This window comes from Eulemur rufifrons, chromosome 12 (genome assembly GCF_041146395.1).
Source record: "Eulemur rufifrons isolate Redbay chromosome 12, OSU_ERuf_1, whole genome shotgun sequence".
Classification (NCBI taxonomy): Eukaryota; Metazoa; Chordata; class Mammalia; order Primates; family Lemuridae; genus Eulemur; species Eulemur rufifrons.
This window is the reverse complement of record NC_090994.1, coordinates 416563-429084: the sequence shown is the minus strand read 5'-3', so window position 1 is coordinate 429084 and position 12522 is coordinate 416563. Positions and strand designations below refer to the sequence as shown.

Sequence of the window (12522 nt, the reverse complement as noted above, 5' to 3'; positions counted from 1 at the left end):
AGCACTGAGATTGTGCAGCAGAACCCAGTTGTAGATGGGGATCTAGAACACTCCCGTAGTACAGCTTTTGACCAAGTTTCTATGTGTACATATGTAAAGTTACTAACATACACATATAGGTTTCGAGCAAACACTTTCATGTGCTTGCATTGTATATAGTTAAGAACCCTCAGAAATCCATGGAGTTTGAGAAAGTGGCTACACCACTATTTGATTTTTTCACTGCACTTAGGCAGAAGCTGAGCAGGAATTCACCCTGCTTTCTTGCTGTTCAAATCCATCGTTCTGTTTTCCCCACATCCTCTCTCCACAGAACGTTCCACCGCTCTCCATCCTTGTAGCCCCTGGGCTTCACAGTCGTCCTCTGTTTGGGTCCGTGTTCCTGTCATATTTGAGGCTCAAGTTGCTCTTTTGGGGTATGGCCTTGGTGCCTGTTGGATGCCTCCTGGATGCTCTGTCCGACCCCGTCGGTACACACGCCTCTCACCGCAAGCGGGTGGCGGGAAGCCCCACCGCAGAGCACCCTTTATTCTCCGTGCCTTGAGCTGTGGGCGACCTGCCCCGGTTGGCCCCGGAGCATGTGTGGAGTCCAGGTCATGAAAACACAGGTGCTCTGTTGTGAGATAACAGAGATGTGAACTAGGATATCGATCGTGGGAAATGAGAAGACAGTGGGTGCGGGGCACAACTTTCAAATCAGCAGACAGTGATGGGCAACCAGCGTGAAGACAGTGAATCAGACTCCACTGGACACTCCGGGAGTGGTTCGCAGAGGCAGCAGTCGGGCAGCCGAGATCAGGCAGGCGCCGGGCAGGATGTGACACGTGGGCGGTGCACGGCTGGGAGCTCGTTAGGCCGCTGGCGACAGAAAGTGCATCAAGTGGACACTGAGATCCGAGGATCGCGAGTCTGACGGTAACAGCCACAGCCTCACGGACCACTGAGCTTTCTGAGGGGAAAACTGAACATCAGTAAGGAAAGAAAAGAGCGAAGTGAATGGTCTGGTCTTGGAACCTGAGAGGCAGCAGAAGGAAAAGGAGCCATCGTGGTTACAGAGGACAGTCGTGTGACAGGAGTAAGGAAAGGTCAGAGGGGAGATGAGCAGCGTTGAGTGGTCTTAAATGTGCCCGGAAGAAACCCGCTCAGGGTGCCTGCGTGGAAGGAGCAGCCGCACAGTGTGGGAGGGTCTCTCCTGTTTGTGTTGAATCTCTCCTGAGATCTGTAAAAGAAAGAAGCTCACTAAGGACTCAGTCTTTGTTCTCTTTAATAAATAGATTGTGACAAGTTGATCCTTGCAACTCGTATCTTTATTTGCAAAAGAAATAAATGTAAATTATGGGTGTAATTTACATAATATACAGATTAATGCTTCAGATAATTATGTTACATTCTGCATATAATAATTTTTCATTTATTGAATACCTACATAGTGTCAACAGAGTGTTAATTGTTTGTACATCTGATATTATTGACTTCTTACAATTACCTTTTGATGTGTGGATTAATCTGTGGTCCCCAAACCCCGGACCACAGACCAGTACCAGTCGTGGCCTGTTGGGAACCGGGCCGCACAGCAGGAGGTGAGCAGCAGGTGAGCGAGTGGAGCTTCATCTGGATTTACAGCCACTCCGCGTAGCTGGGATCACTGCACAAGCTGTGCCTCCTGCCCCCGGGGCCGTGGAGATATTCTCTTCCCTGAAACCGGTCCCCGGTGCCAAAAAGGTTGGGGACCGCTGGTATTAATAGCCTGAGAGTAACGAGACAATGTTCATTAAGTAACTTAAGTGAAACCACACAGCTAGTGAGTCTGCAACCAGGGCAAATTCAGAAGTCTGACTTTAAAGCCTGTGCTCATAAACAAAAGATAATTAAAGGATGAATAATTGATCATTTGCCTAAACAACTGAGAAATGTAATGCTATGTTAGTACAATTAAAGAAAAAACAACCAAGAAACTTCACTCCCTTTAGATATACCAAAAATAAGAAAATTCTCCAAATTTTGAGAGTGTCATATAATGCCAATCCTAATTGGCATTTTTTAAAGTGATCTGTGATGTCTGTCACAAAGCAACCATGCAAAATTTGGGTAATGAATAGATGAACGAACACTAGACTTTAGCAGGAAACTGCCTTCATCCCATGAGCCTTAGTTTAGTCTGTGAGAATTATGCCAACTAGTCCTCATTGAATCAGAAGAGTTATAATTTTATTTTTGGTAGTTGCCAACCTCTATTTTAAATCCCATCAAATAGACTTTTGTTAAGACACTTAGGGATTAAAAAGTATAGCTCAAAACCAAAAAAAAAAAAATGAAAAAGATTCCCAGTTGTTGATCAGACAACATAAAGGGGGGGCGCTTCTTAAGTCCTTGGAATCGGGGTGCACGTCTCAAATGCTTTCAGATTGAACAGCACAGTGATAAAGCTTTTCTGTTTCGGCCTCCTGGGTGTGAACCCCTTTACTGCCGGGCCCCAGACGTGTTTGTGGAATGGATCTGTCCCACTTCACCCGACAGAGAAATGCCATTTCATTCTGTGCGAACCCCGAATGAGAAGTTTAAGGAAGCTGAACAGTGGGCGTGCTTCAGTGAGCAGAAGGGAAACGAGGGTTTGTGAGCATGAACAAATGATTATCTGAGTGCACTGTGAGAGAAAGAGATGAGAAAACTAGATATTGGAACATCGTGAGACACAAACAGAATCGAAAACGATGAGATCTATGGCGTTTGCGCATCAGTAAATCAAGACAAGCATTTTCCAAATGCTAAGCAGTCTCCCCATGGATGCATTGCTTCAACACAAAGATTATTAATTATTGTAACTAATAATTAATAATGCCCACAGTGATGTCTGCATAGCTGTGGTTTTTCTTCCCTAACCACTACGAACAGATCAGTGTGGCGTGCCATACGTGCACATGTGTGTACATGTACATACATACACATATGTGTTTCTGATGGTGGAAATAGCTGATCATAAATTTAAACACAAGAGAATTCTTAGATCTTGAATTTCCCAGAAGTTTGAATCTTATTAGTACTTAATTTTCTTTTACTTTTTGATGATTTCCCATTATACTTATATAATATTTTGATAAACAAAGTAGAACCAAAACAACTAACCAAAAAAAGTCCATCTAAACCACAGATAACCTCATAGAACAGAAAATAGTCCCAGCCAAGAGCTGTAAGAGCTACTCTGTGGCCACAGGTGTTACTGAAAGTCGTTGTGCCAGGCTAGGCTAGTAATTCATCTTTCTGACTCTCAATTTCCTTTATCTATAAAATTACGCGTATATAAACTCATTCATGCAGTTCCTCCAGCTCTAATACGCTGCATGTATATTCTCATTAGACTCTATGTGCGAAAAAGTTTAAATTGCCTAAATTTAAATCCATGGTGTGAACGATATCTTTAATGTTGATTGAGTAGAAGGAGGCCCTTGATTCAGTGACTGCAAAACTCTTCTGTAGCAAGAGCAGCTGAATCGGGTGCGGGATTGGTGGGAATGCCACCCTCTGCCGGCACCTGTTTCATTACCGTAATGTCACTTGAGAATTTTTTCCTTGACTTGTAGTAGACAAGTCTGGATCGGAGCTAGTGAACTTAAGAAGAAAGTGTTGACACTGAATTCTCCCCACATCTTACTTTGTTTTAAAAAATTTCCTCCTCGGTGCCTGCCTCTGTCTCGCACAGCCGTTCACGGGAAAGCCGCCCCGAGTCCCAGCGGGCTGTGCCTTCCGCCCTGGGGGTCTCTCCTTCCTGCCTCCCGTACCTTAGGGCTTCACACCTTGTTTTCTGACAGATGACTTATAAACTATGAGATTTGTGATAATGGGTGCCTTGCAGATCTTGGGTAAGTTATCTGCCTTGCATCAGAACTTGGGCTAGATAATCATAAAGATATTTTCTGACCACGTTTCCATTGTTTCTCATTGACCTTTCGTATTCTTAAAATTTTGAAAATGTGTATACTTATGCCACACCCTAGGAATACAATTAACAGTTTTTATAAGTATCTGAGATAAAAACTAGGAAAAACTAATGATAATTCACATTTCTGATAAACAGAAACCATTTCCTACAAGAGTAAGACTGAATTTGTTCCATTTCTTGTCAGCTGTGTCCTGCGGAATCCCGGAATCCCCAGGAAACGGCTCCTTCGTGGGCAACGAGTTCACTCTGGGCAGCAAAGTGGCCTATGAGTGCAACGAGGGCTTCAGGCTCGACGCCGGTCAGCAGGCCACGGCCGTGTGCCGGGAAGACGGGCTGTGGAGTAACAAGGGGAAGCCGCCCCGCTGTACACGTAAGTGCTCATGCGTGTCTGCCCATCCTTGTAGCCTCAGTCAGGAACGGAGTCCATCGGGGAGCGCGCCGTGTTCTGGGGTGCAGGGGTCCCCTGCCCCACTGTGGGGGGACTTGGGCTCTTTCTTCGTGGCAATATTAAAGCCAGATTTATTCCATGTAAAGTGCTCCAGCTGTTTAAGATGAGCTGTGCGCTCCGGAAAGCTCGATGGATGCTGTTGGTTCCATCAGTATACATGCCACATAATTTACACAGCCCACCCCGTTCTGAGGTGCCGTTTTCAATTTGGGGAGATGCAGTCTAGAGGAAATTGAGACATTAGGCCCAGCAACCGCCCTCTGCACAGATACGAAAATGTGACTCATCGTGAGTTTTCTTCTTCTTCTCCCATCGAAGTTCTTTGATGCCAAAGATGATGTCTGATTTGCGTGTCACCTGTGCTGCACGACACATCGAGGCACAGTAAAGACAGCACTAGCTTGATTTGCACAGTGCAGTCAATTTTCTGGAAAGCCGTTTCTAGTCTATGATAATATTCCTGAAAGGGTCAAAAGTTTGTGTCTATTCTGGAACCCTAGTCTTAAAAAAATAATAAAGTCTATAATGCAAAGTCAAATAAATGTTCTCTCTCTCTCTCTCTCTCTCCCCCCCACACTTTCTTCAACAAGGTTTTCATTGCAGGTATATTAAAACTAGCCTCACATTGGAAATAATGTAACCTCCCACTTTCTCTAGGTTGGAGACTAATATTTCTATATATAGAATGATATTTTTTACCCTACTTATCATAGCAGAAGGGATCTACATGGTCTTCAATTATAAAGTCAGATCATTGGACTCTTTGTGTACAGTATTATTTTGGTCATGTTAAAGACAGTGAACTACTTAGATATGATTATATAAATGTCTATGGAAAATAGTTGAATTCTCACCAACAGTATTTTTCTTGCTATCACTTCCGTCATTTTTATTGCACTTCCTTAGATTCAGTTTGGCAATATTAAAACAACAATAATATTTCCTGGTTATTTTCAATTTAATAAGGTACTGTTTTATTGCAAATAATGCTGTGGAAAGCTAGGATAGCAAGATACATTGGTATGATTTCTGAGTTCCATCCTAAACAAAATCATTCTCTCAAAATAAGAACTTAATCTGACAGATGGCAATAACACACGTTTCGGGTTGATTTTAATAAGAGTGGCATCCCAGACTTAAAGCCGTGCTCCTTTTGCACGTAGCCTGGAGATCATTAATGATGATGCCTTTGCTCACAGTGAGCTGGAACCAGGTAGCATGACCCTAAGGCTGCAAGCTGTTTTCACGGTGACTGTGAGCAAGGCAGGTTTCAAGGAGATCACTTTCCCATTGCTGAGCATCCGTGTTTACTCTTCCACGGAGTCCCTGTTTGAGTGGGTTCTCTCAAACAGGGGTTTCTCTTCTAGATCCTTCTCAACCGCGCTTTATAAAAGAGAGGTCTAATTGTGACCTACCGTGCATGCCTTTCAGCACCTGAGATCTAGACTCATTGTGCAGACACTGGAATTAAAACTATGGTATTGAGACAAGGGAAGAGAACACAGAGCACAGTATTTATTTGATTCTTGAATGCAGGTGACATTGCAGCACACAGCAAGGGAACAGATGGCCTTTTCAAAAATGGTCCGACTGGGTATCGGCATGGGAAAAATGAAACCTGACCCTATATCACAGTGCGCACAAAATCTACGCAAGGTGATAAAGACCTCAGTGCGAAAGGTAAAACACAAAGTGCCGGTACAAACCCAGCTTCGTGCACCCCACCATCCCCCCGACATGAGCCTGGGTTCTGCAAGGGCTGCGTGAGGAAGTCTGCCTCCCCCTAACGGAGGGAAATGGATATAACCAGCCGTGTTAATTCCAAAACACGTGACCAAGAGCTTGGTAAAGGCAAACCCAGAACAGGCGAAGTTATTTGAAGGACGTGTGTCAAACAAATACTATTTAAAGACTTCCAGTAAGAAAAATGCAGAAATCCTAGTAGTTGCCAGGACACTGCCCCCACACCAGAATTTATACATTTATAAAACAAAAAAGACAGAAGACATCAGGTGATGAAAAGAATGTTAAACAACTGAAACTCGAATGCATTGCGGGTGAAAGTGTAAGTTGATACATTCATCTTGGAAAAATAAAATGTTTGGTGGCATCTACTAAAGCTGAAAATAATGGATAAGCCAAGATTCCCACTGCTGGAAATACGTGCATGAGTGTGTTTATCGCATGAGATGCTCTAAGCTGTAACGGGCGACCCCCCAAATGCTCGTCGGTAAGGACTGAGTAGATTGCTGTGTGTTAATGTCACACAGTGAGCACTATCGGTGATACAGATGAGCACTGCAGCCGAGGGCCTCCAACCTGATTGATTTCACAGGCACGTTAAAGCCCACGTGTAAGATTATTTTAAGGAAGTGCAAGTGGAGTTTCACCCCAGAGTGTGGGGTTTGACTTCTGGACGGTGAAGGCAGGCAGGGGTGGAGGGTCAAGAGAACGTGGGGAAGGAAAGGAAGGTTCTGGCACCGTCCGGGGTGGGGGCGGGATGGGGGGCAGGACAGCAGTGCCCGGGTTTCTGACTCGGGCGACTTGCGCTGCTCCCGAAACGCGAGGGTCGCTCGGCGGAGCAGGTACCTGGGGCCTGCAGAGCGCTCTGTTTCTGCGCGAGTTCAGTGCTCCCCCTTCTGTCCCCGCGTTCTGGCCTCGTCATTCCACGGGGCTGAGGCAGGGAAGGGCACTGTCTGTGACACGCTGGTTGGCAGCCACAGGCACGGCCGGGTCCTGGCACCGTTGGCGCTGCGTCTGCAGGAAGTGGCTGCAGGTGGATTCAGTGGGCAAAGCCTGGACCATCTATTTCCCCCACGGGTCCGAGGAACCGGCTTCCTAACGTCATCTTGGTTTGTGTTACGCTGGTTTTCTTCACCAGAATTATGTTATAGATTGTTCAAATTCAGACGCTTTTTCTCCTCTTTCCCTCAGACCATCTTTGAAAATAGTAAATAAAGTCACAATTTGCAGCAATTTCTGGGCCCCTCTTCCTGCAGCACACAAAGAACGAAGTGGACTTTCCCTTAATATTTATTCCAGTTCTCACTCTTCTTTCTACTCCTAATTTTCACTCATATGTTTTCATTTCCTCAGTTTCTTTCTGTTTTTTTGGTGCCATACATTTTCTTGGCAGGTTAATTTTCAAAGCGCACACAAACACACATGCACAAAAACACACGTTATTGTAAATATATGTGATTAGCACCTACTTTGTCAGACACTACACTAAAAATAAAAATGTGTAAAAATCCACAGCGTTTACAATAAGTGAGCTCATAGCCTAGCAGGAAATAAAGAGATGTAAGCAAACAATTAAACTAGGATAAGATAATTACCAAAGAAAATAACATTTTCGTGAAGAAAGAAGTAGTCGCAGAGAGTTTGGAAGTTGCTGCTGTAGATGATGTTGGCTCCAAGAAAACTTCCAATTCCCTCGTGTACGCCAAAGTTGAGTCCTTCTTGGCAGAAATGGAGTTTTTAGAAGTTAGTTCAGGTCGTTAAAAACAATCAGGTTAATTCTAGAAGCACGTATTTGAGTGAAATGAAATGTATTATATTTGAAATATTCAGTGAGATTCAGATTGAGTTATGGATTTATAAGGCTAAAGCCTTTAAAGAATTTTCAGAAATGACAGTCTTGCCTGAAATTCTAAAGATATTCTGGCTAGATAAAAATATTACTTATATTATTGGATCAAACATTTAAATATTCATCTCAATTTAGAGTAATTACTTTATCCAAAAATTACCTAAGGGAAATAAATCTAAGGATTATTTTTATATTAGCAATTTTTTCATATTTTAAACCTCATTGATATTACCCTGATAATACCAAAAAGACCTATTTTTTTTTTAAGTTTATTTGCACGTGGTACTTTTAAACTACTGAGAGAAAACTAAGTGAGATTTTTATGACATTTTCGGTTATGTTTGACTCAATTATAATGAACTTGTATAGAATTTAAATGTAAAATATATTGATACTATGATTCTGAAAGAAACCATGATTTCTCTAGCCAGTTCTTCCAGGTTTAGTAAATTAAGCAATCTGGTCACTTTTGTTGGTAAGTGATTGTGGTAGATGTTAGCTAATTAGATGCTTCATATTTGGAGAAGTGGTCTGGTCCGTAACTCCATGTACTTCATTTTAAATCTTACTGTGCTTTTCAGAAAAATACGTACTCACATGTAACTGAAGCTTTGCATCTATTTTCAGCATATTTATAAATTCCTTGACGTCCACCCTAATATTATCATGCTGCTGCTGCCAGCACTGTTGCCGCTATTGCTACTGTTACTGTTGCTATTACAGTTGTTACCACTGCTCTTTAATGAGTAACTGCTATATCCCAGGCCTCTTCCTGGTGGCACGAGTAGATCATCTCCTTTAAGACTTGTTAAACGTCTTTCTGAACAGTGTCAGTGCAGTGTGCCCGTGTGTGTGTGCTTACAAATCCGGTAATATACAGATATGTTATAAATGTGTGTTTCCTAGACAGGAAGACGTGAGAGCATGTGATTTTCTGAAAATTAGTCTCCAAGCTGGTTTTCAATGACACGGTTCCTATTGCAAGTTCCTCAGAGGATATCGAGGCAAATCACACGTACAATTTTTATACGTTATGTGCTCATTACCCTGGTGAAAATTTTCCACTCCGACGCACCACATACCTTGTGGAAGGGATTTGCCCCCTTGCGTCTCGGTCTGAAGCCAGCTTTCCAGCACATCTGTCATGAGGCAGTTGGGAGCATTTTACGTGTGGGATCGTTCCCGTGGGATTCCGTGGGTCGCAGAGGAACTCTGAAATAACCGGCAACGGCATTGACTTTTCCCCGCACGACCGGGTTCATAGAGCAGCCTCTGACCCCTGGAGGGAAAAATGGTGACGCTGCATATGTTTCCCTCCTAGCGGTGCCTTGCCCCAGCGTGGAAGCTCAGCTCTCGGAACACGTCATCTGGAGGCTGGTTTCGGGATCTCTGAACGAGTACGGAGCCCAGGTGTTGCTGAGCTGCAGTCCTGGTTACTACCTGGTGGGCCGAAGGCTGGTTCAGTGCCAGGCTAATGGGACGTGGAGCGTGGGCGAGGAGCGGCCCAGCTGTAAAGGTAAGTGACAGGCGAAGCATCCCAGGGGCTCAATTACTGCATTACTTCCATCCGTGGTGCCTCCCTTCAGTGGCTTTGTACTCTGTCATCGTCCTAGAGAGCAAAACTAGTCTCATAGGCCAAAGGCACGTGGCATGTCTTTCATTACAAGGACAAATATGCATTTTTATGTGACATCTTTTAAACATACAAGTGCTGGATTATAAGTTAAACGTTGCCTTTTCCTTGTTCGTGATTATATTTTATAAACTTTAAAGTATTAGAATATTCAAATATTTCAAATCAGCTCAAAAACAAAGCAGGCCTATGTTTCAAAAGATAACAGTTATTCCACACACTGGCTGTTCGAAAGTTCTAATTAGGATCTTGGGAAACAGTGTTTATGCCAAAGATATCGTGTTCTCCAATAATGACTGTCTGGAATGGGATGATGATTATTCTCCTAGGTACAAGATAAGTGGTTAAAGCTTTGAGTGAGTTTCATACGAAATGTGAATAATTAGAAAAAATAAAACAATATTAGTATTGTTCAGAGCGAGGTTTGATTCAGACATACTTGATAATATAATCTGTAGCTGATTGTTCACAGGACATTGTCATGCAGGAAAACAAGTCGTTAGACCAGCGTCTGATTCATGAGGTGCACAGCTTAGTAAGAATAAACCAGAATTCAAAAAAGGAGACAGACACAACAATGAATGCTTAGCTACCTTGGACACTAATTTTAAGTCGGCGTTTAACAGAACAAATGTTCGTTATGCACGTACACAGCCTCTTCCCCAGGGACACAAAGGTAGATTAGGGAGGATCGCTGACCTCAAGAAGTTCCAGGTCCGGGTTTCCCCGGAAAGTCCTGCCTGAACCTCTTTCCGGTGGAATTGTCAGTGGCTCCTGCTCACCGTGACGAGTGTCCTGGTTTGATTAATGACCTGGTCACAGAGTGTGCCGTGAATCTCCCTCTGCTGCGCTCACGCCACGTGGTGAGCACCCTCCTCCCAGCGTGCTTGCTGGTCCTCCTCGTCTCCCCACCCTTGGGTGTCAACCTGTGACTTGGAGACTCCAGCCGTGGGGACAGTGAGGCGCGATGAGGAGAGGGTTTAGAAGCACTTACCTCGTGCCTCTTTCAGACTCTTCCAGCCAACGTCATTTTGTCTGTTTCAAACCAGAAATAGGATCTTAGCAATAGACACCCATGGACCCCCTGGGGCTGGGGTGTCCGGGCAAGGCTTCTGCAGATGCCGCCAGCCCCACACAGCTGCTGCTTGTCTTCCTAATTCCCCGGGGACGCCCGGCTGCGAAGTCCCTGTCTGCTCAGGGCAGGGACAGGCTGGCGGATGCCGGCAGTGCCACAGCCTTTTATGCTAACGGCGTAAACCGCCACTCCAGAGGAATTTGACGTAGGTTTGAGAGCCTTCTGTGTGAGGGGTGCTCGCAGGAACCAGGCTCCCCGAGTCTTGCCCCACACTCGTTAGCAGCAAGGCGCCAACTTCGCTGGGGGAAGAAGGCAAAGTCCTCGATCAGTATTTCTGCGTCCAGCCTTCACGTTCTAGAAAGTCTGTTTTCCTGAGTCAAATCTCACCCGCTGTGTTCTGCTGGTTCTGACACGGAGTCTGGCACAGGGACGGCGACCACTCACCCCTTTCTCTTCCTGCACCCAGCCGTCTCGGGACATGCGTTTATTTTGTAAACTGCCGTCTGTTCACGGACTCACGCGGCCGGGCACGAGCTGTCCTGGCACTTGGTTATTTGTCTCTTGAATGTCATCATGGACATGTGGCATTTTTCCAGAATTAGATTCTAACTGAAGTCACTCTTTGCTTTTTTTGTTCTTGTGTTTTTATCAGCGTTTGCAGTTCAGATGGTCACAATTTGGCCAGGGGGAGTCCCTTTCACACGGCTTCTTCATTTTGTCCTTCTGACACCTTTAAAAGGTCCTTGTGTTGTCATAACAACAGGACGGTCTATGCCCCTCCTGACTATTTCTTACCCAGACGTGAAATCAGCTGTTCTCCGAGGAGCACCGGTGCCTTTTGGTGGAGGAAGGTGTCGAGACAGAATCTGTGCCAGGGGAAGGGTTCTGTCCTGCGTGTGGCCACCGGGAACGTTGACATGCAGTTGACTGTCACCCTCTGACCCAGCCGGAACTGTTCTGTTTGTTTTCTTTTCCCCCCAAAAGGCCTGATATTGTTATTGTTAATTTATTTCTATTTCTACTTTTTTTTCTTTTTTTTTTTTTTTTTGCTGAATCTCTCACTAACAGAAGAGCTTGTGAAAGCTTTTTCCCTCTTTTAGGAAATATAAATGTCATATTAGATGTGGGAATACTTGTTTTTTTTTTTTTTGAGACAGAGTCTCACTCTGTTGCCCAGGCTAGAGTGAGTGCCGTGGCGTCAGCCTAGCTCACAGCAACCTCAAACTCCTGAGCTCAAGGGATCCTCCTGTCTCAGCCTCCCGAGTAGCTGGGACTACAGGCATGTGCCACCATGCCCGGCTAATTTTTTCTATATATATTTTTAGTTGGCCAGATAATTTCTTTCTATTTTTAGTAGAGACAGGGTCTCGCTCTTGCTCAGGCTGGTCTCGAACTCCTGAGCTCCAGCGATCCGCCTGCCTCAGCCTCCCAGAGTGCTAGGATTACAGGCGTGAGCCACCGCGCCCGGCCTAGATGTGGGAATACTTGGTGTTTAAATTGTGGTGCTGTCCGAAATGTCAGAAGACTTTATCACCCGCTTACTCCCCTTCTTCCCTCTTGCCTGAGTGTTTTGGAAATGACATCAGAGTATAGGAGTCTAGAAACCTCCATCACCAACATACACAGTAAGCCCTCTATGAAAAACACATCACTCAGAACACCCTAACGTTGAATTTTCTTGATAGTACACACAAGTAAACGCCCAGCTAACATCAGATAACACCAGGGACAGCTCATTGCCCCAGCAACGGCTGATTTCACGTTTGAACATTTTCGCTTTGAGTGAGACCTTCCTTTGGACTCATATCCAGTGACTGATCTTGGATCTACCCCTCTG

At 44.6% G+C, this 12522-nt stretch overlaps 1 protein-coding gene across 1 annotated transcript in view; it reads left to right on the top strand.

The window, feature by feature from the left end:
• The window catches only part of CSMD1 (CUB and Sushi multiple domains 1), a 1254382-nt gene that overhangs the window by 1194250 nt on the left and 47610 nt on the right, over positions 1 to 12522 (top strand). Inside the window, exons 50-51 of the mRNA XM_069485062.1 lie at positions 4122 to 4307; positions 9299 to 9493. Of these exons, the coding sequence (XP_069341163.1) occupies positions 4122 to 4307; positions 9299 to 9493 (381 nt within the window). The remainder of the gene's footprint in view (positions 1 to 4121; positions 4308 to 9298; positions 9494 to 12522) is intronic.